At 33.3% G+C, this 23,560-nt stretch overlaps 4 protein-coding genes across 5 annotated transcripts; all 4 read right to left on the reverse strand.

Moving 5' to 3' along the window:
- Window positions 1–1,921: 1,921 nt before the first annotated feature.
- Window positions 1,922–7,425, reverse strand: LOC145616237 (serine/threonine receptor-like kinase NFP). Of its 2 annotated transcripts, XM_081670940.1 has the most exons (3): window positions 6,883–7,040; window positions 5,918–6,547; window positions 1,922–2,819 (listed from the first exon to the last, which is right to left on the reverse strand). In XM_081670940.1, exons 1-3 carry the CDS (start codon window positions 6,910–6,912, stop codon window positions 2,082–2,084), a joined length of 1,398 nt encoding a protein of 465 aa, XP_081527066.1. In that variant the 5' UTR covers window positions 6,913–7,040; the 3' UTR covers window positions 1,922–2,081. The 2 variants fall into 2 exon arrangements, with proteins under 2 accessions (XP_081527066.1, XP_081527059.1); XM_081670933.1 differs by having other exon boundaries at window positions 5,918–7,425.
- Window positions 7,426–10,568: 3,143 nt separating this feature from the next.
- Window positions 10,569–13,254, reverse strand: LOC145616251 (protein LYK5-like). Its single transcript, XM_081670950.1, has 2 exons — window positions 12,200–13,254; window positions 10,569–11,770 (listed from the first exon to the last, which is right to left on the reverse strand). The coding sequence occupies exons 1-2, from the start codon at window positions 12,866–12,868 to the stop codon at window positions 11,033–11,035; spliced, it is 1,407 nt and encodes a 468-aa protein (XP_081527076.1). The 5' UTR covers window positions 12,869–13,254; the 3' UTR covers window positions 10,569–11,032.
- Window positions 13,255–14,656: 1,402 nt separating this feature from the next.
- On the reverse strand, window positions 14,657–18,274 carry LOC145624152 (serine/threonine receptor-like kinase NFP). Its single transcript, XM_081677119.1, has 2 exons — window positions 16,933–18,274; window positions 14,657–15,637 (listed from the first exon to the last, which is right to left on the reverse strand). Exons 1-2 carry the CDS (start codon window positions 18,112–18,114, stop codon window positions 14,903–14,905), a joined length of 1,917 nt encoding a protein of 638 aa, XP_081533245.1. The 5' UTR covers window positions 18,115–18,274; the 3' UTR covers window positions 14,657–14,902.
- Window positions 18,275–19,936: 1,662 nt separating this feature from the next.
- Window positions 19,937–23,442, reverse strand: LOC145624153 (serine/threonine receptor-like kinase NFP). Its single transcript, XM_081677120.1, has 2 exons — window positions 22,152–23,442; window positions 19,937–20,818 (listed from the first exon to the last, which is right to left on the reverse strand). Exons 1-2 carry the CDS (start codon window positions 23,316–23,318, stop codon window positions 20,084–20,086), a joined length of 1,902 nt encoding a protein of 633 aa, XP_081533246.1. The 5' UTR covers window positions 23,319–23,442; the 3' UTR covers window positions 19,937–20,083.
- Window positions 23,443–23,560: the final 118 nt, after the last annotated feature.

Raw genomic sequence — 23,560 nt, forward strand, 5'->3', positions numbered from 1 at the left:
TAAGCAATTTAATTGATATTCATCACAAACTCATAATAATTTCAAATAATCAAACAATAAATCATCATGCATGATCAACGAAATCATACAAAATACAATTACAAATTGATAAAATCTAACCTCCATTGTTTTCTTTGACCTCAACTTTATCTCTCCTCCATTTTTTTCTTTCCTCTTTGATAAAACCAAATGATTGAATCTGAAACTCATAGATTTAGAAAGAAAGGAGTATACCCATCAAAACACGAATTCCTAACTCAAAATTTTATATAAAGAAGAAGAAAACTTTAAAGATTGAAGGGAAGTGAGGTAAAGAGGAAAGAGAAAATTTTAAATTGAGAAGAAAACTGAAGAGAGAGAAAAATAATAGAGCTAAGGAAGAAGAAGAAAGAGAATTAAGATATAGGGAAGAAAAAAAAACGTATGTTCATTTTAACGTACTATATATTTATATTTATTGCTGTTGCAGCTAGCTTGGAAGAATTTGTAGCCAAGGTTCACACAAGAATTAGTTTGGCACCAATAAATTTTGAGCCCAAAATAAATTCAACAGGCCCATGCAATTATTGGCAATTAACGACTACTGTACTTAGTGTTTGACACTCTTTCAGTCTTTCACAAGAGTAGTGTTGTAGTGATAATCTATCTTTGGGATTGGGTAAATATCATTTTCTCTAGAATTATTGGGTCTAATAAATTGTGGTTTACAAGTTTGTCAATATGTTATTAACTGGAAATACACTATTAACAAATCTAATATATATAAATAAAGTAGGCATTTTTGGAGAGCATTGGGAGCGCTACATAAGAAAACACATATTTTTGACCAATTAAAAATTAGATTTCTATTTTATTTTAGAATTAAAAAAATCACTCGCCACCTAAACAAAAATGACGAATGAAATTTTAAATTTTTGCCATGTAGGTAAAAACAACGAATAGTAATTTATTAGGATTTTAATTATTTGAGAACACTAAATTTTATCATTTTTATTTGTTACAAGACTAAAAATTATCTTTAGATATAAGGATTTATATTATTTAAAAAACTAAAAATTATATTTTGATATTTAAAAAATATAAATTATCATTTGATGTTAATTAAGAGATCACCAAAATATATTTATATACAAAATGTAAATAAAAATTCGTGCATCGCACGCCACATAAGCAAAAGTAATATTTCGACCAATGAAAAATTATATTTATATATTAATTTAGAATTTTAATTTTCAGTCGCCATTTAAAAAAAAATTAACAAATGAAATTTGAGAATTAAAAACAAAAAACAGTAATTTAAGATTTAAATTATGAATAAAAAAAATATCTTTTATATTATCTTTTACATTAGGATTTATATTATTTTAACAAATAATTAGAAATTAAAAAATATATTTTGATTTAATGATTTTATCTAATTATCCGATGAATGAGATAATATTTATTTCAATTTATAAATTCAAGTTCTATATATACGTAAAATTTGAATAAGAATAATTTAAAACTTAACAAAATATTTTACCTTAAATTAATGTTAAAATAATAGAATAGAAAATAAAAACAAAAAATATTAAGAAATTACAAAAAAAAATATACAAAATGAAATATTTAAAAACCGTGCATCGCACGGGCTTACATCTAGTAATAGAAGATAGAAGACTATATTTTGTATCACACTGCACAACTAAACAATGTATGTCTAAGCAATACTCATCACACATAGCCGCATAGGTGCGAAGTAATTGTGTAAATTCAACAGGCAGACCCATGCCACAATTTTTGTTTGACATAATAATTGAACAAAAATTACAAACTATTAGTGCGAAGTTGCACCTGTTGTCACCAAGAAAGAATCACTTTATAAGATCAAAAGAGATTCTATCCCAAAATCATATGACAATACGAGGAGAAATCCTTTAGCTCTATAAAATGTTTAAATTTTTCTTAATTTTTTTTTTCTTTTTAATACGAGGAGAAATACACTTATATATGTTGTTTGGAAATTTTATACTTCAACGGTTCATTTGTTCAACATCCATCTACAGGGACTACATGCATCTCAACCTAAATATTTTTCCGTTCTATCTTGATGTAAAGGAAGATGTAGAAAATTCATTTCCCGAAGTATTATAAAAGGGGTCATCACTCTTGCACAACACATACACAACATCTACCATACTTGGCCGCTTTGAGGGATCCTTATTAACACAAGCAACAGCCACATCCATCATAGTAATCAAGGCCTCAACTGAGCAAGATTCCGTTTGAAGGAAGTTGTCTATCCACTCCATCAACTTCTTCACCTTTTTGGTCTCATCATCAGTGTAGTCCCAAGTTTCATGGGCACTAGCCCAAAGTGCTTTTCCCTCCTGGTCGATGGCCTCCCTACCCGATAGCAACTCGAGCAAGACTACTCCAAATGAGAAGACATCCATCTTTGGAGAGACTATACCATCAGTTAAATATTCAGGTGCAATATATCCTTGGGTGCCTACAATATGCATTGTAATAGCGTTACACCCAGACCGTGCTAACCCGAAATTAGCAATCTTAGCTCTCATATTGGTGTCAAGGAGAATGTTGCTGCTCTTTATGTCTTTGTGAACGACTTGTGGTCTAGTATGCTCATGAAAGTATTGAAGACCATTAGCAATATCGATTGAAATTCTTAGTCTAGCTTTCCAGTTTAATTTGCTCTTGTTTTCGTGTAGCCAAAAATGAAGAGATCCGTTTTCAATGTACTCATAAACTAGGTAGCACGTAGCATCTTCAGGGTCAATGGAAAATCCTTCCAATCTGACCAAGTTTCCATGATTCACCTGTAAATGACAAGAGGAAATGGTAATACAAGTTAATTACTTAATTTATATTCCTTCCATCCGAATTCAGTTGCTAATTTTTTTTTAGAGCGCCACAAGGGCGGGGTGAGATTCAGTTGTCACATTATTACATTAAGTTAAACAATTTTCAGTGATTCTTGCTCCCCAAGATTAAACCCAAGTCCAGGATACAATAAAATGAAATAAGTAATTATCAGAAAATTTTAAACTAAATTGAACTAGTTCATTAGCTCATTGTATACGTACTACACATATCAAAATTAGCATTATAAATACAGCTATTTAGCAGAAAAAAAATTCCAAAATTTACATGTTAAAAGTTATGCTACCAAGACAAACTAATGATTCCAAGATGTTCAATGATGCAAAAATCAGTAGTGTTTTACATTAAATTAATTTAGTCTCATCCACTGTTCACTTATACTAGTTGCTAATTTATATGAGGATGTCCCAATTTATCATGTATGTTTAGGGGTGTCAATTCGGTTAAACAGTTCGGGTTTGGGTTGGGTTTATCAGTTTCGGGTTATAACGGGTCGGTTTATAACGGATTGAAATAATAAACGGGTCAGTTTGGGTCGGTTTTGAAAATTATCGGTCAGTTCAGTTTGGTTTTTTTAATAGCAGTTTCTATTCGGATCGGGTCCTTATCGGGTCGGGTTCTAGTCGGTTCGGGTCATAATCAATTTGGGTGAACTGGGTCGGTTTGAAAACGGGTTTAGCCCATTTAATGTGGGTTTCGGTTAAAAACAGTTCGGGTGTTAATCAGGACGGGTCGTAATTGGTTCGGGTCATTATCAGTTTGGGTTTAACTGGGTCGGTTCGAAAATGGGTTTCGGTTCAAAATAGATCGGGTGAAATCGGGTCCAACCATTATCGTTTCGGTTATAATCGGTTTAGATTGAACTTGGTTGGTTTGAAAACGAGTTTACCCAATTTGAAACGGGTTTCTAATCAAATCATATCGGGTTAAAATTGAGTCGGATGATTATCGAGTCGAATTAGTCATATAATGGGTAGGAACGAGTCATGTTATAATCAAGTCAAGTCATAAATAAGTTGGGTTTATCGAGTAGTGGGTTGAAACAGATTAGATCATAAACATATTGGGTAACAGGTTGTAAATGACTCAGTCATAACGGGTTACGGGTTTTAAACGGTTTGGTCATAACGGGCTACGGGTCGTAAACGGTTCGGTCACAACGGGTTACGGATTATAACCGGTTCGGTCACAACGGGTTACGGGTTGGAACGATTTAGGTTTATCGGATTTTTATCGGGTTTTAACGATTTTCGGTTGAAAACGGGTCGGGTTACTATCGGGTTTAAACGTAATCAGTTTGGGTTGCTTTCAGTTTCGGGTTGTAACGGTTTGGCTTGATAACGGGTCGGGTTAGTAACGGTTTGCACAAATTCGGTTTAGTTCAGTTTCGGTTTGGAAAAAATTGGGTCGGGTCAGTTTTCGGTTTCCAAAAAAGGGGTTTTAAACAGTTCAGTTCCTTTTCGGATCGATTCGAAACAGTCGGGTTTAACGGTTCGGGTCAGAAACTGACAGCTCTATGTATGTTTATCAAGTGTCAATTTGTAAATAAATCAACAAAAATAAGATTTTTGTATATCAATAAGTGTGACGTTTAATGAAAAGTTAATGATTTATTTACAATTTTACCATTTTATGTAATAAACTTGTATTTTTCTCTTACTCAACCAACCATATACGTAGTAAACAATCTTTAAGCAAAACTTCAATAATACAATTTCAAATAGATTAAAGTCAATATTGAGTCAACAATTCACACCTATTACTCTGGATATTCATAGATCTCATTCACTCTCATCCACTCATCACGGTTTTTCCTCTAATTTTATTCTAAGGGACACTGTTTTTCCTCTTGTTTGAATTAATTTGAATTCAAATTAAAAAGTCAATTCAAGCTCAGAGCATCTCCTATTAATTCAAATACTGGTGGCGGCCGCTGTGTACATATAGCTCGATTGTTGTATAGTGGTTCTAGTGGTATTTTAGAGAAATATAACAATGGGGTTGTTTGACAATCGGCGGTTGGTTGTTGGCTGTTGACTTGTTTACTTGACTTGTTTGACTAGCTGAAACTATTAGTTATATGTATTGGCTTTTAAGTTAGTTATCTAAGCCAGCTATTTACAAAAGGATTTGGTAAAATTAATTATTGTTGTTAGCTGTTTATTAGTGATAAAGTGAGCCAACAAAGCCAAAAACCAATCAAAAAGCTACTCTTATCAGCTTTTGACTTTTGGTGGAAAATCCAGCTTAAAAGTCAATTACCAACATATGTTTTTGGCTGTTTATCTTATTCCCAAACAATTTTTTTATTATTTTTTTTTCACATTAATCCTTAATGATGGAAATTTAGCTCTTTCTCTTATTCTCTCTCTAACATCATATCCTTCGTTGTAAAAAAAAAAAAAAAAAAAAACAACATCATATCCTTTATCGTTGAATTTTAAGGGGATATGAGTTTTATTAGTGGTAATCACAATCTTTATTTCTTGTATAAAAGATTTATAAACTCTTCCATAGTAATTTTTTCTTTCGAAAGTTAGGGTGTTTCATCACCTCTTTTGAGAGAGGATTGACTTATAAACACAAATATACGGCTTAACATTTGTTCTAATATATGTGAAATTGTTTCATTATAGAAGAACTGGATGGAAAAATTTGATCATTAATTTCGTAAATATAATATAATAAATTAGATAAAATTATTACTGTTACAACAAATCATTAGATTGTTTTTCCAAAAAGAATGTCTTTTCAAACAAGATGAGCGAAAATGTTCCACAAAACAAGATTTAATCGACAACCGTAGTTTATATTTTATAGAAAGAAAATTTATTTATTTGATTCAATGTGATATTATGAAAAACTTGAGTACTTTTCGAATGTCTTTTTTATCAATGAATCAATATTAAAACTTAAACCTAAATACTGATTCATCAAAGAATATCACGTACAAAATTCACATAATCAACGGAATAATAATACTAGTATACTACGTATTAAAACAAGAATGGAGTTAAAAAATGAGATAATATACCTTTTGCAAGATCTTTAACTCTTCATAAGCATTCCACTTCATCTTCTTCATAGCATAAAAATTCCCATCAATGCAACCTTTATAAACAGAACCATGTATCACTTTCCTCTCATCAAATCCATCAGTAGCCTTTCTCAATTCGTCGATTTCGAAAATCTTATACTTATCCAATGTATCAGAAACATCAGCCAACAGCAAGTTCTGTTCTAATTGCTTCAAAATCCTCCTCTCATGACCTACATTCTCCTGCCTAATAATTTCCTCAAAATCTCTCTCCTTTGACTTTTTCCTCAAGTCAACTTCCCAATAAACTAATAACAACCCTGAAACCAAAACAAGCAACAAAACACTAACCCCTAATCCAACACCTAAACCAACAACAACCCCTTTATGATCACTCTTACTATTCACCACAATTGTTTGATTACTGCCACTATTATTAGTCTGATTAGTAGGAACCCGAGGAGCCGGGGCCGGTTGAATCGGCTGAATGGGTTGATTAAGCTTAACAAGTTTCGAAACCGGAACGAAAATCGTTTCAAAAACTTCAGGATCATCCCCATTTAAATCAGCAATAGATTGCCTAGTTACTCCAAACAAAGATGCAATAATATCCAAATCATCATCAGGCTGAAAAACATAAGTAACCAAGAAATTAACATTATTCCTCAACTGGGTATTATTAGGACACTTACAGAAAATAGGAAAATAATAATCAACCCCAACAGAAAGATTAAGAGGTTTAGCATCAGGGTTAATAATTTCAGTAGAGTTGTAACTAGTTAGATAACCAAAAATTCCAGTAGAAACTGTATAAAAATTGTCATTTGGTTTAAAAGTATAGGACATTTTATCAAAAGAAAGGGATTTAAGGGTTTGATTTTGAACAGGGTGACACCCACATGAAATGGGGATGAAAAGGGGTTGATTTGGGAGAAGAGATGAAGATGGGTTTGAAATATTACTGGGTTTTGCGATCGAAAGTCTGCTGACATTGAAGATATCACCAATTGAAGCAAGGTCTAAGAAATCAGGGGATGTAGCTCTGTATAATACATAGGTTTGACAGGGGTAATTGGTGGTTGTGCTGTTGATTGTGCAAGTGTAGCCATTTGTTTCTGGTTGAGAATTTGAATGCTGGATTATATTTAAAAGTAGAATTAGACAGTAGAATTTATTCAAATGAGAGATTTTTGGCAACATTTTTTTGGAGGGATTTTGGGTTTTTTTGTGATTGTTTGATTTTTTTTGTACAAGTATATATGAAGTACATTTTTTTGATGTGTATTTTATAGGTGAATTGAAGGCAAGTTTGTGGAGATAAATTTAGTGAATACTCAATAGTAGAATTGTCAAAAATGGGTGACCTTGTTAGGCTAATAATCCTAGTGTAAGTTTGAATGTTAGTTGCATTAGGAAGTCTACTAGTATGAAAGCCTGTTATTTATGTGGCCGTTTAATAAATTGTGTCTTGACTCTAATGAGATAAGGACATTGAAAGTGGTTAATCAATTGCACAAATTGAACGGCACTCCACAAGAATTTTCTTCTTGTATTCTCTCTCTTTTATTCCTCTTGTGATTTTATGATTGCCTCTCAAATCTCAATACAGTATTAAGGTTAAAGCGGGTTTCGGACCTTGTCTTATATTAGACCCACATGCTTTTGACTTTGTAAGCCCAATTCACTAATTACTAGCTATGTTCAAATCATCAAAAAAATTAAAGGGTGAGTGGGTGACTTATTAGATAAGGAGTACCAATCTAAAGGTGATTAGGGGTCAGACTTTGCCCAAAAAGTGGGATCATTCCAGCTAAAAAAAAACATGTCCAAACTCACTATTTTAAGCCTTTTTTTTTTTTGCTTAAAATCCAATTTTCAATTAAAAAAAAGAAAGGGTCGGGCCTGAAATTGGCAAATACTTAGCTACAAGCTAGTGTAGCTAAGCTAGACGCCAACAGGTTTAAATATGAACATATAGTACATAAAAAATGAACATACGTATTTTTTTCCTTCCTTAGCTCTATTAATTTCCTATCTCTTTTGGTTTATTCTCAATTCAAAATTTCTCTCTCCTCTTTTTTCCCTATCCTCAAAAGTTTACTTTATTATTTCCCTTCAATCTTTAAACTTCTTTGTCCTGCTCCGGATATTCTCCAATTCGTGACCACCATAGCGTTCTCCATCGTCATCATCTTCGTTGTGATTATGAATCTTAAGGTAGTTTAATTTAATATTTTTTTTTTGTGTTTATGAATATGCATGTGAATGTTGTAAAATTGTTTATTTCAATCAATTTTGCATTTGTGATTAAAAATCTATCATGTTATTGATCAATAATTATTGTCTCTATGATGAATCAAGACTAGATTTAAGGTGGATATATATTCAAATTTTTAGAGCTAAAATAATTACAATTGAACTTGCGTATAATTTATGTAAAAAAAAAATGAACACGAAGTACTTTAAAATTGAACAAGTTTGTACAAAATGAACATTTAGTAGACTAAAAATGAACATTTAGTACACTAAAAATGAACATATTTTAACGATTTATTTTAGCTTTATTTTTCGTAAATTTATTATATACAACGAATTTGAACATATATGAATGTATGAAATCATGTTCATTTTAATATTATATTAAATGTTCATAATATTATTTGACGTGTTAATTTTTTTCACGTTTTTATACTAAATCATCAAATATTTAATGTGCTCATATATTTTTACGAAATCTTCATTGTATTTGGTATGGTCTAGCTATTTTATGAGTGTATGATAAATTTTCATGTCTAATATACTAAAAGTTCATTTCTTTTATTGATATGTTCACTTTTTATAACTAAATGTTCGTTTTTTTAGGCTTTCATTTCTTATTACTGAATATTCCTTCTTTTATGTGTTCATTTTTTTTTTACTAAATGTTCGTTTTTAAGGTCGTGGTCTAGCAAATATATGATTATATGATAATAAATGATCATTTTTTTATAACATGTGCACTTTTTAGTATTACATGTTCATTTTTATTATTAGATGTTCATTTTTTTAAACTAAATGTTCCTTTTATAGAGCGTGGAGTTGATTTGGGCGAGCCGCGAATATATTATCTAGGTTATTTGATTTGGGCCGCGCGTTTGGCCACACCTATAATAGCTACATTAGTATGTAGCCAATACCCATTGCTTGAAATTCTGCCCAGAACTGACACTTTTCGGGTCGAGATAGCTTTGATAAGATCTACACGAGTCCAATTGCCCGAGCCCGACAATGCCCCAATGTGTGCCAGCTTGCATTCCTTAGGCCGGGTAAGTTTATTGCAAGTTTTGAGCAAAGTCTCAACATAGTCTTGCATAGAGTTTGGAAAACCAAAACTCATGTTAAGACTTTGCATGGGGAACAAATGCTGCAATATTTGGTTGTTTGCCAATCAAAACTTGCCACCTCACCAACCAAAAGTGATGGAAATTCAATCCCAATGGCTAGTTTGCATGTAAAGATACTTAACAAAAAAATGAATATATTTTGAAAAGGTTAAAAGAGTTGGAGTGAGTCTTGGGATAATTTGTGAATTTGGACAAAAACTTGTATGAATTTGAATAATATAAATGTATTTAAAAGTTAGTGGAAAACTTATGTGGTAAAGTCTAGAGAACAAGTTTCAATCTGGGGATAAACTCATCAAAATTAATTTATTTATCCGTGCTTTGTTTTATCAGGTTGTTCCTTATTATATGTATACATATATATGTATATATGCTGACCCATGACTCATTCTTCTTTTGCAGAAAGAGTCCATTCCACAAGAACACAGGAGGTTCCAGATAAAACCATATGATAATAGAGGGATCAACCCTTTAGCCTAATAAAGTATTGGGTTTTTCTACACAATACCCCTAAGGTATTCACTTTTCCAAGCTGTGTCCGTGTCCACCCATTTTCAAAATTCCACACTGTAACCCTAAGGTTCCTTTAGTGAGTATGATGTAACCCTATCTAATCTCGTCGTTAACTTTATGTTAACAGTTAACTTCATGTTAACTTCAAAATAAATAAATTTAAAAAAAAAACAAAAAAACCCTAACACTTCTCTCTCCTCCCTCACAAGTACCCACCATTGCATCTCCAATAGCACCACCGCCGAACCTCCAGCAGCACCCGCCGTCGAACCTCCAGTCGTACCTTCGATCCAGCTGCACCACTGCGCTTCGCTCCTCAATCTTTCCTCAACCTACCACCGCGTGACCCTCCTTTCTCCTTCTTTCTCAACTCTTTATGCCCAGATTTTCAACCATTTATAAAAAAAATTTAGGCAAACGTCGAACAATTTCGACCAATTGAACCATAATTCTCGCAGATTTCCATTGGAAAAATCAGTTAAAAAAAGTTTTGTGTATTTAATCTCAATCTAATTGAACCAAAATTGATGATATAACAATTAAAATCAAATCGGGGGAAAAATTAGGGTTTTCAATTGTTTTGAACCAAATTCTTTGATTTGAAAACGAAAACAACAATTAACAGCTTAATTTTGTAATTTGAATCCAATGAAACAAAAGCCCTAAACCAATTTTCAAAATTTCAATTCGAATTAAACTCCTCCATTGCATTCGAACTCTTTCTTTGGTGGTGCACTAGGTGGTGGTGGCCTCCGATGGGTAATGGTGGGGCTGTGATGGGTGATGGTAGGGGTCGCTTGCGAGGTTCGGCTCGCAGGTGGGGTTCGACGAGTGGCTTAGCTGGGGTGTGTTGGTGGGTGGTGGGTCGTGAGGGCTGGGATTTGGCGGTGAGGAAATTAAAACTAACGACAATAGTTAACGGCAACTTAACGGCAGGGGTACATCTATCTTACACATTAAAGGTGCCTTGGGGTTACAGTGTGGAATTTTGATTTGGGTGGATATGACTTGGAAAAGTGAATACCTTAGGGGTACCGTGTAGAATAACCCTAAAGAGTTTAATTTTTTTTTTTTTTTTTTTTTTTTTTTTTTTTCTTTCAATGTGAGACACTTACATGTGTTGTTTGGGAATTTTATACATCAAGAGTTCATTTGTTCAACAGCGGCCATCTACAGGGACTACATACATGCATCTCAACCTAAATATTTTTTTGATCTACCATGATGTAATGGAAGATGTAGAAAACTCAGTTCCCGACGTATCATAGAAGGGGTCATCACTCTTGCACAACACGTACACAACATCTACCATACTTGGCCGGTTTGAGGGATCCTTGTTAACACAAGCAACAGCCACATCCATCATATTTGTTAAGGCCTCAACTGAGCAAGATTCTGTTAGAGGGAAGTTGTCTATCCACTCCATCAACTTCTTCACCTTTTCAGTACCATCATCAGCATAGTCCCAAGTTTCATGGGCACTAGCCCAAAGTGCTTTTCCCTCCTGGTCGATGGCCTCCCTACCTGATAGCAACTCGAGCAAGACTACACCAAATGAGAAGACGTCCATTTTTGGAGAGACTATACCATCAGTCAAATATTCAGGTGCAATATATCCTTGGGTGCCTACAATGTGCATTGTAATAGCGTTACACCCGGACCTTGCTAACCCGAAATTGGCAATCTTAGCTCTCATATTGGTGTCAAGGAGAATGTTGCTGCTCTTTATGTCTTTGTGAACGACTTGTGGTCTAGTATGCTCATGAAAGTATTGAAGACCATTAGCAATATCGATTGAAATTCTTAGTCTAGCTTTCCAGTTTAATTTGCTCTTGTTTTCGTGTAGCCAAAAATGAAGAGATCCGTTTTCAATGTACTCATAAACTAGGTAGCACGTAGCATCTTCAGGGTCAATGGAAAATCCTTCCAATCTGACCAAGTTTCCATGATTCACCTGTAAATGACAGGAGGAAATTAAATTGCATCATGAGCTAATTACTTCATGACATATTACTATATGCACTCTGATCTATAACACCCTAGACTCCATTGTTGAATTCTAGAGGGACTTTTATCGGATTTTATTTTATAAAAACTCTTCCTTTTCTAAATAAAATGTCTTTTCCCTCTTGAAAGATAAGTTTTATTTATTTATTTTTTTATTATTTTTTATATTTGCTACCGTACGAAAGAACTTTTATTTTATTCAATCTATCACATTGTGTACTTGTATTAATTGTAAAATTTGAAAACCTTTTATAGATGTTGTATAATACGTATTAACTTTTTTAATTAATGAATTGATTTTTCTATTAAAATTAAAAAAAAAAATACTCTGTACTAAAAAAATAAAATTATAGAACAAGTTAAAAATGAGATATACCTTCTGCAGGATCTTTAATTCTTCATAAGTATTCCATTCCATCTTTTTTATAGCATAAAATTTCCCATTAATACAACCTTTAAAAACAGAACCATAAATCACACTCTTTTCATCAAATCCATCAGTAGCTTTTCTCAATTCATCAATTTCATAAATTTTATACTTATCCAAAGTATCAGAAACATCAGCCAACAGCAAATTCTGTTCTAATTGATTCAAAACCCTCCTCTCACTACCTTTCCTTGCATTCTCCTGCCTATTAATCACCTCAAAATCTCTCTCCTTTGACTTTTTCCTGTAGTCAATTTCCCTATAAATTGACACCCCAGAAACCAATACAAGCAACAAAATACTAACACCCATTCCAACACCTAAACCAACAGCAGCCCCTTTATGATCACTCTTACTATTCACCACAATAGTCTGATTATTAGGAGCACCAGGAGGTTGAATCGGTTGATTAAGCTTAACAAGTTTCGAAACGGGAACGAAAATCGTATCAAAAACTTTAAGATTATCCCCATTTACATCAACAATAGACTGCCTAGTTACTCTAAACAAAGATGCAATACTACTCAAATTATCATCAGGCTGAAAAACATAAGAAACCAAGAAACTAATAGTAGAATTGGTGAATGTGAATTGAAGGAATGAAGGTATAATCTGCATTAAGTTTAGTGAATTCTTAATAGTAGAATTGTCAAAAATTGGTTATCTTGCTTGGCTGCTATTCCTATTATAAGTTTGAATGTTAGTTGCAGAAGTACTAGTCATGGGAGTTTGTTATTTATGGGGCTCTTTCTAATGAGGAGAATGTGTCTTTATTCTTGAGATAAGGATGTGTTAGACATTGAAAGTGGTTAATCAATTGCACAAATTGAATGGAACTCTGCAGAAGAATTTTCTTCTTGTATTATCTCTCTCTCTCTTGTTTCTCTCATGTTTTTATGATTGCCTCTCAAATCTAAATACAATATTAAGTCTTGCTCTTAAAGATGGTTTTGGACGGTGTCTTGTATTAGGCTCACATGCGTGCTTTGGAATTGGTTAGCTCAATCCACTGTTTACTTGCTATGTTGAAATTCTCAACAGGGCGGCTTAGATAACAGTCTAGAGGTGATCACGGGGCAGACTTTGCCCAAAAAATTGGTCTATTTCAGGCTGAAAAAACCATGCTCAAACATGCTATTTCGGGCCAAAATTTTGAATAAAACTGGACTTTTAGTAGCTCAAAATCCATTATCTAAAAAAGGCCCGGGTTAGTTTCGAAATTATGCTCAAATTAGCATTTTTTAGGCCGAGTTAGCTTTGATCAGGTCTACACCGGTCCAATTTACCCATCTCCATGTCCCATTATGTGTTTATGCCAATATTATTTTATTTATGCGTGCTTTGATCTATCATGTTGTGCCTTATCGTATTTTTCCAAATATATATACGTAGTATGACCTAAGCCTATCACACATAGTGAGATGTCAAGTTGTGTCATTCGTATTTTTTCATGTTAGGTTACGTAGAGCCGCAAGTTGGCCTAACCCATTATCATTTTTCTATATTTTGTCCACCTTATCTTAATAAAGGTTAATAAGTTTGAATTACTTTTAAAAAGGTCCCGATAAGAGGAAAAAGGACGAATTAAGTTTAAATTACAACTAAATTTCTAATTTTTTTTTAATAAGGTCAATTAAGTTCAATAAGTGAAAACCGAGAGCATAAGAATGCACCCAACCCTCATTATGTAAGACTATAAGAGTATTACTACATTCATCCTGAAAATTTTAAGGTACAACAGCCTGTACCTAGCAAGGTACAAACAAAAAAAACGCGGAAAGAACATGTAGTAGTTTTTTAACGAACATAAAGTTGTTTTGTAAAGAACATATAACTGTTTTGTAAAGAACATCCAATTTTATGTTTTTTTTATACATCTAAAAAACATTCGTAATATTTATAAAGAACATGACAATATTATGTAATGAACATATATTCACCATAATTAAAAAAAAAAAATCAAAGAACATTTCACAATAAGTAATTAACATTATATCACAAATAAAAGTACATTACACTGACAATTAAAGAACATATTTCTTTTCACTCTTTTTTAATATAAATATGTTCTTTTTACTTTAGATAATATATGATCATTACTTTTTAATAGTATGTTTTTTTTATTACAACGATATGTTCTTTACATGTATGTAATATGTTCTTTTCGTGAAATAGTTGTACGATGCAAGGTACCTACGCCTGTAGGAACCACACATTGCATTCATCCCAAGATAATTGATACCCTCATTGTGGTCGTTAGTACTTTCATATGTATGTTTGGTAGCTTTAGGAACAATTTATTTATTTATTTTAATTTTTTCCACACATCTATAATTAACACCCTTTGGCCAAGAAAAAACAAATGTACATATTATTTGGACAGAGTACATAAAAAGCCACCAAATATGAGACTATCACAAATTTGAAATTTCTCTATATATAATCTATCATCCCGCTAACAGCCTAACACATGCTTTTTCTTCGCCTATAATACATTATTATTTGCATTTGTTTCTTTTATACCACTAAATAAGTTTAAGGTAAACAACTAAAATTCATCTATAAAGCAAGCAATCACATATTTATACCATCTACAGATCAAAGACTACACCACTACAGGCAGTATCTCAACCTAAATATACCTTTTTTGTTCTACCTTGCTGTAATGGGAGATGTAGAAAACTCATTTCCTGATATGTCGTAGAAGAGGTCATCGCTCTTGCACAATGCGTACACAACATCTACCATACTTGGCCGTTTTGAGGGATCCTTATTGACACAAGCAACAGCGACATTCATTATGTTTGTCAAGGCATCAACCGAACAAGATTCCTTTACAAGGAAGTTGTCTATCCAATCCATCAACTTCTTCACCTTTTCTGCTTCATCAGTGCAGTCCCATATTTCATGGGCACTAGCCCAAAGTACTTTTCCCTCCTCGTCGATGGCCTCTCTACCTGATAGCAACTCCAGCAAAATTACTCCAAATGAGAAGACGTCCATTTTTGGAGAGACTATACCATCAGTCAAGTATTCAGGCGCAATATACCCTTGGGTTCCTACAATGTGCATTGTAATAGCATTACACCCGGATCTTGCTAGCCCGAAATTGGCAATCTTAGCTCTCATTTTGGCATCAAGGAGAATGTTGCTGCTCTTAATGTCTTTGTGAACCACTTGAGGTCTTGTATGCTCATGGATGTACTGAAGACCATTTGCAATATCAATAGAAATTCTTAGTCTAGTTTTCCAGTTTAATTTTCCCTTGTTCTCATGTAGCCATGAATGAAGAGACCCATTTTCGATGAACTCATATACTAGATAGCAAGTAGCATCTTCAGGGTCTATGGAAAATCCTTCCAATCTGACCAAATTTCCATGATTCACCTGCAACCAAGAGGAGGAAATTGTATCAAGATTAAAGATATAAATCATTCTATTTCCACCCGAATTCAATTGTCACATTATTAGTTTAAATTTAAGGATTTTCAGCAATCCCCCCTCCTTCCCAAAAAAAGCTATAAAGAAGGTAAACCCAAGTCAAAGAGACAATGAAATTAAGTAGCTAGTCTAAAATAAACTTGCAGACTGATTTGAACTAGTTCATTGTATACTGCACATCACATTAAGTTTTTTTTTTTTGAAAGAAAACATCACATTAAGTTCATGATAAGATAATTTAAAACAAACATTTGGCAGAGAAATAAAAAAATTCTCAAATTCATCAAATATTAACAAGTGATGCTTCCAAGACAAACTAATGATTCCAAGAAGTTCAATAATATAAATCATCAGTGTTTTATTTTAATTCAATCTAAAACGCTGTCCACTGACATTAGTTGCTAAATTATTCAACCAGCCATATAAAAAATTCTTTAAGCAAACCTCCAATAATAAACTCACAATTTCAAATAGATTATAGTCAATAATGAGTCAAAAATTAACACCTAACCCCTAGTTTTAATATTGGTATACTTGTAATATTTAATCTCAGCTAAGCTAAGAAAACCGCCTTTCTATGTCTTAGACTCTAATCCACATCACGGTTTTTCCTCTATAATTCCATAGGACACTTGTTTTTTCCCTTGTTTGAATCACACTTCAAAGACTTTTCTACTACCTTTTTGGGCCCCCCTAATAAATCATACTCAAGGTACTTGAAATCACATCAAAGAGCTAATTCAATTTATAGTTTGTTTGGGAATTAGGATACAGCAAGCTCCTGACTCGTGAGCTCAGACATGAATGAAGCAATTAATGGATTAGTGTGTCCTGGAGCATAAAGCACAATTTCGGAGGTGCATTCTTATATCTAAATCCAATGGCTCTAGTGATATTTTACGGACTCGTGTGCTTCTTGCTGATCCAAAGATTAACCTATCAACTCTCGAATATCCATCATCTAAACAAAACCTATTAATATCATATCCAACATGACAGAATACTATATGAATTCATATAACACATCAATAAATTATCCAAGAACACACTAGACAAATTATTTACAAACTCCTGAGACAATGATTCTTGTGTAAATAAGGCTGCAAATTAGCATATGCTCCGTATATAGAAATACTTAATAGCTGAATTTCAACATACTAAATACATACATAAAAATCATCACAAAATATACATAACAGAAAAATATCAAGACTGAAACAAGGAAAAAACAATAGATATACCTTCTGCAAGATCTTTAATTCTTCATAAGCATTCCACTTCATCTTCTTAATAGCATAAAATTTTCCATCAATACAACCTTTATAAACAGAACCTTGTATTATCTTCCTCTCATCAAACCCATCAGTAGCTTTCCTCAACTCGTCGATTTCGTAAATCTTATACTTATCCAAAGTTTCAGAAACATCAGCTAACAACATATTCTGTTCTAATTGCTTCAAAATTCTCCTCTCACTACCCTTTCCTACATTCTCTTGCCTACTAATAACCTCAAAATCTCTCTCCTTTAACTTTTTCTTATACTCATTTTCCCTATAAACTAACAACCCAGAAACCAAAACAAGCAACAAAACACTAACACCCAATCCAACACCTAAACCAACAACTGCCCCTTTATGATCATTGTTTCTATTAACAACAATTGTTTGATTACTTCCACTATTAGTCTGATTAGTAGGAACACCAGGGGGTTGATTAAGCTTAACAAGTTTCGAAATCGGAACGAAAACTGTATCCATAGGCTTAAAATCATTCCCATTTAAATCAACAATAGACTGCCTAGTTACTCCAAACAAAGATGCAATACTACTCAAACTATCATTAGGCTGAAAAACATAAGTAACCAAGAAATTAACATTATTCCTCAACTGGGTACTATTAGGACACTTACAAAAAATAGGAAAATTATAATCAACCCCAATAGTAAGATTATAAACATCAACAGTAGGGTTAATAATTACAGTAGATTCCCAAGTAGTAAGATTACCATAAACATGACTAGAAACATAATAAAAAGTGTCACCTGATTTGATTGTGTAAGTCATATTAGCAAAAGAGATGGATTTAAGGGTTTGATTTTGAACAGGATGACACCCACATGAAATAGGGATGAAAAGGGGTTGATCTGGGAGAAGAGATGAAGATGGGTTTGAAATATTACTGGGTTTTGAGATTGTTAATCTGCTGACATTGAAAACATCAGCAATTGAAGCAAGGTCTAAGAAATCTGGGGATTTAGCTCTGTATAATACATAAGTTTGGCAGGGGAAATTGGTGGCTGTGCTGTTGATTGTGCAAGTGTAGCCATTTGTGGGTGGTTGAGCTTTGGAATGATAGATTATGTTGAGGAAAAGTAGCAGAATTAGACAGTAGAATTCACTCAAATGAGGAGTTTTTGGCAACATTTTTTTGGGATTTTTGTGAAAAATTTTCAAGACTCAAAATTTGGTTGTCATATTTATGAGTTTGGATGTGAACTGCATTAGTAATGGTCATGGGAGTCTGTCATTTTGGGGCCCTTTTAAGTTGAACAATTGTGTTTTCACTCTTTTCAGATAAGGATGTGGAAGACTGAAAGTGGTTAGTCAATTGTACAAAGTTAACAGAACTGTGCAATAGAATTTTCTATTCTTCTTTTTCTTTCTCATCTTAAATACAAGTATGAGAGTTGCCTCTCAATACAGCCATACAGGTCCTGTTCTTAAGAATATTCTTAGATCCAGCAACAAAATATATAGCTATTGAAGACATAATTTGGATATTACCAAGCTACCCTTGGTTTAGTAGGGCAGATTGTACTTTCTAATTTTGAATTTAGGGATTTATTCCTTATTAGAGACACTTTGAGAGTAGAAATCCCGTATTTTCAAAGTAACTAGCTTATATATATATTACATAAAAAAATCGTAAGGAATGAGGTCATTTCAAAGTTATTCTCCTTAACATTTAAAATAACACAAATTTTTATATACGGTCTGTTGTACCGTGCGCTGTGTGACAGAGGTTACTTGAGTTTCTCAGTCAGGGGTTACTCGAGTTTCCGGGGTTACTTGTTTCTCGGTTAGGGGTTACTCGAGTTTTCGGGGTTACTTGAGTTTATCGGTCAGGGGTTACTCGAGTTTTCGGGGTTACTTGAGTTTCTCGGTCATTGTTCATTCAAGTTTCCGGAGATACTTGTTTCTCATTCAGGGGTTACTCGAATTTCTTGGTTAGGGATTATTCGAGTTTTTCGGTCAGGGGTTACTTGAGTCACAATTTTTTGTATGCGGCTTGACCAAGAAACTCGAGTAACCCCTGATTGAGAAACTCGAGTAACCCTAACTTAGTAACCCTTAACCGAGTGAACTCCTAGCTAATAACCCTTGACTGAAAAACTCAAGTAACTCATAGTAAAAATAACTCAGATAACCCCTGTCGCATGATGTAGCCTACTACATCAAAAAGTTGCTACAAATTTGTTTTTTTTTTTTTTTATTTATTATTTTTTTTTTATGGAGTTAATTAGTCAAACAATCTATACTAACATATTAAAAGGCGTTACTAAAAATGTCCAGATGTCACGTAGACTCCCTCATTTCGCCATGTCATTTCTTATTATGCCACGTCATCACTCAACAGTCAACACCTTAATATGAATGAGAAGGTTCGAACACTTGACCTCTTTAAATAAAGGTTATTGTTCAACTATCTAGACTAATTGTCAATTATGCTTTAACCTTGCGCAATAAATAATATTATACTATAAAGAAATTAAAGACACATACTACATACACACTATTAGATGCTCTAAAAATTAGCAATTGTACAAATATAAAAGTAGTAACCTGAGGAACGCCCGGGCTACTCACTAGTAATATAATAATAAAAAAATAAATAAAATAATAAAAAAAAAAGGTACGATGATTTCTAACAAATTTTGCATTGATGAGAGGGGTATTAGATCACCTGTGACGTGTTGCCCAACTCATGTGGCTGGCTTTTCATGTGGTGTAGAATTATCAAAGGCGGCGTTCAAAAGAGGGCATTGAATTTATACGCTTCTATTTCAACTTTGTCTTGCGTGTCTTTTGGGGTAGCATTAGTTGGTCTTTTAATTTCGAGATGTCATCCCAATTCCCAAACAAACACTCCTGTGTTTCAATGGTGTACAAGATTTTTTTTTTTAATTTTATTTTATTAATATCTCTCTAAAATAAATATCCATTTTTATCGGCACGTTTATCAATATAGCTTATTAATATTGTATTATATTTAATTATCATTAACCATAGATTAAAACGATTATAATTATATAGGAACACACAAGAAGTTGAGAGGAGAAATAAGCCACAATCATACAATCTACTCGCATTATTTTAACTTATAACTTATGCTCTATCTTGCTCTAATAGGAGATGTACTAAAGTCATTTCTTGAAATATCATAGAAGAGGTCATCACTCTTGCACAAGGCATACACAACATCTACCATACTCGGCCGTTTTGAGGGATCCTTATTAACACAAGCAATAGCCACATTCATCATGTTTGTCAAGGCATCAACCGAGCATGACTCCTTTTGAAGGAACTTGTCTATCCACTCCATCAACTTCTTCACCTTTTCGGTATCCTCAGTGTAGCCCCAAATTTCATGGGCACTAGCCCAAAGTACTTTTCCATCATCGTCGATGGCCTCCCTACCCGATAGCAACTCGAGCAAGACTACTCCAAATGAGAAGACGTCCATCTTTGGAGAAACTATACCATCAGTCAAGTATTCGGGTGCAATGTATCCTTGGGTGCCTACAATGTGCATTGTAATAGCGTTGCACCCGGACCTTGCTAGCCCGAAATTGGCAATCTTGGCTCTCATATTGGCGTCTAGAAGAATGTTGCTGCTCTTAATGTCTTTGTGAACCACTTGTGGTCTAGTATGCTCATGGATGTATTGAAGACCATTTGCAATGTCGATTGAAATCCTTAGTCTAGCTTTCCAATTTAATTTTCCCTTGTTTTCGTGTAGCCACGAATAAAGAGATCCATTTTCGATGTACTCGTAGACAAGGTAGCAACTAGCATCTTCAGGGTCTATGGAAAACCCTTCCAACCTAACAAGGTTTCCATGATTCACCTGCAAATGATAGGAGGATATTATCTTAAATATACTGTTTTTATATGTAAAATTGATAATTAATATTGAAAGTTATTATGCGTGACGCAAGATCTAACGGCCTATAACACCTATTTGAGTATGAGTCAAGATGACATTTATAAAAAATAGTACTCGTAACAATTAGTTTGTGCTAGCAATTTCCATTTGCAAAGAATCATACACTTACCACTAGTTGTTGCCTTAGAAATGATTAATAACCACAATCATAGCAAATAATACTCCTATTATATTAATGGAGCCACCAATAATTGTAATAAACACACACTTTCTTAATGGAATCTATAGTCAATAATTAGTCAACAATTACCACCTAACCACTATGTTTACTAATGATATCTTCACTAACCTCGTTTAATTTAAAAAGACTACCTTTTTAAGTCGTATTAGTCTCTCATACACATGCAAGTTTTATCCCATTGGCAATTTGGCATCATTATTCTTCAATGAGTTTAATTTTTATTCAAAAGAAATTATAACTAATTGGGGATCTTATTTTCAAAAGAACATCTTGCATAAGCGGTTAGTCAACAAACTTATTATTATGCATTTATACATAGTGTTCAAAGTGCGTATTATTTTTTTTAAGTGATCACTCTAAGTTACCTAACATGTTGAATGTAATTATCCTTAATCCTTTTTTGTGTTTGAGTAATTATGTAAAAATGGTTAACTCAAATTACACATATTCTAACATTGGCCTGGCTAACTCAAATTACGCATATATATGTAGCTTTGACAAAAACGAGCTCGACTCTACATTTAGGGCCTGTTCACATTTACTGAATTGAGCTGAATTGAACTGAACTGAACTGAACTGAACTGAATTGAACTGAATTGAGTTGAAATGAATATTTTATGTGAGAGGGAAATTAAGAGCTGAACTGAACTGAATTGATTGGAGCTGAACTGAACTGAACTGAACCGATTGAAGCTGAACTGAACTGATGAATGTATAGTAATATGCTGGATCGGATTTATTCAAATACGAAGTAATTTATGAGGTTTTCAATTGTATGTTATAGGCACAATAATATATACTTGTATAAATTATTCTAACAATATAAAAGAACCATTTTACATCAAATTAGACTAACAATACGAAGTACAAAGATGAGTGAGTTTATAAACTTTCCTTTAACAATTTATATTATTCATCATTTAATTTCACCAATAAAAATAATTTATTCTTGTAAATTAACATGTACAACAAATCAATAAATATATATTAAAATACCTTTCAAAATAAATAAATAAATAAATTAAAATAAGGTTATAAGTTCAAATTACTAACCTTTTGCAAAATCTTCAATTCTTCATAAGCATTCCACTTCATCTTCTTAATCACATGAAACTTTCCATCAATAAAACCTTTATAAACAGAACCTTGAATCACACTCTTCTCATCAAATCCATTAGTAGCTTTTCTCAATTCATCAATTTCATAAATCTTATACTTATCCAAAGTATCAGAAACATCAGCCAACAACAAATTCTGTTCTAATTGCTTCACAATCCTTCTTTCACTACCCTGTTTTCCAAATTTCCCCTGTTTTATCCCTTCAAAATCTCTCTCCTTTGACTTTTTCCTGTTGTCAACTTCCCTATAAACCAACAACCCTGAAACCAAAACAAGCAACAAAACACAAACACCTAAACCAACACTTAAACCAACAACAACCCCTTTATGATCATGATCAATAGTAGTAGAAACCACCACAGTTTGATTAGTGGGAACTCCAGGAGGTTGATTGAGCTTAACAAGTTTCGAAACCGGAACGAAAATGGTGTCGTAAGGGTTAACATCATCCCCATTTACATCAACAATAGACTGTCTTGTTACTCGAAACAAGGATGCAATACTACTCAAACTATCATTAGGTTGAAAAACATAAGTAACTAAGAAATTTACACGATTTCGAAGCTGAGTAGTGTTAGGACACTTACAAAAGATGGGAAAATAAGCATTACTACCAATAGTAAGGTTAAAAATATCAAGAGTAGGGTTAACAATCATAGTAGTTTCATAAGTAGTAAGGTTGCCAAAATGATTAGATGAAACATAATAGAAAGTATCAGCTGGTTTTATGTTGTAGGTCATGTTAGCAAAGGAAATGGACTTTAGGGTTTGGTTACGAACCGGGTTGCACCCGCATGAGATGGGGATGAAAAGGGGTTGGTTCGGGTTGAGACCGAAAGACGGGTTGGCTATGTTGCTTGGTTCAGAGATGGTTAGCCGGCTCACGTTGAAGAGGTCAGCAATGGAGGCTAGGTCAAGGTAATCAGGGGGTTTGGGTCTGTATAATACATAGGTTTGACATGGGTATTGGCTAGTGTTGGTGTTGCAAGTGTAGCCAAATGTGTGTTTTTTGTTAATGGTTGGTTGGGAGTTTGAGTGGTGGATTTTGTTGAGGATAAGGAGGAGAATTAGATAGGAAAAATGGAGGATTTTTGGTAACATTTTTTTGTGGGATTGATTGGTTTAAGGGTTTAGTGTGTTTTAGGTTTTTTGGGTGGTGAAATGAGGATGCATATATAAGAGAGTGTGTTGTAACTATTGTTGGTTGAGGAAGAAGTTGAAAAAGTTTTGTTTACTAGTATTTGGTCAAGAAATTTGGATTACTAGAGTATTGGTCAAGTGATCATGGGGTCATGGTATGTACTACGTAGAGTTTCATTGATTTGAGGGGCCTTTTTATTTGT

Source organism: Chenopodium album, chromosome 3 (assembly GCF_948465745.1).
Source record: "Chenopodium album chromosome 3, dcCheAlbu1.1, whole genome shotgun sequence".
Classification (NCBI taxonomy): Eukaryota; Viridiplantae; Streptophyta; class Magnoliopsida; order Caryophyllales; family Amaranthaceae; genus Chenopodium; species Chenopodium album.

Excerpts from the sequence above, each read along its gene's own strand:
- LOC145616237 (XM_081670933.1), bottom strand. The coding sequence starts at position 7,120 with ATGTTGCCAAAAATCTCTCATTTGAATAAATTCTACTGTCTAATTCTA. Across the intron at positions 2,820-5,917 it reads AGTTAAAGATCTTGCAAAAG|GTGAATCATGGAAACTTGGT; the intron begins GTATATTATCTC and ends TGTCATTTACAG.
- LOC145616251 (XM_081670950.1), bottom strand. The coding sequence starts at position 12,868 with ATGCAGATTATACCTTCATTCCTTCAATTCACATTCACCAATTCTACT. Across the intron at positions 11,771-12,199 it reads AATTAAAGATCCTGCAGAAG|GTGAATCATGGAAACTTGGT; the intron begins GTATATCTCATT and ends TGTCATTTACAG.
- LOC145624152 (XM_081677119.1), bottom strand. The coding sequence starts at position 18,114 with ATGTTGCCAAAAACTCCTCATTTGAGTGAATTCTACTGTCTAATTCTG. Across the intron at positions 15,638-16,932 it reads AATTAAAGATCTTGCAGAAG|GTGAATCATGGAAATTTGGT; the intron begins GTATATCTATTG and ends TCTTGGTTGCAG.
- LOC145624153 (XM_081677120.1), bottom strand. The coding sequence starts at position 23,318 with ATGTTACCAAAAATCCTCCATTTTTCCTATCTAATTCTCCTCCTTATC. Across the intron at positions 20,819-22,151 it reads AATTGAAGATTTTGCAAAAG|GTGAATCATGGAAACCTTGT; the intron begins GTTAGTAATTTG and ends TATCATTTGCAG.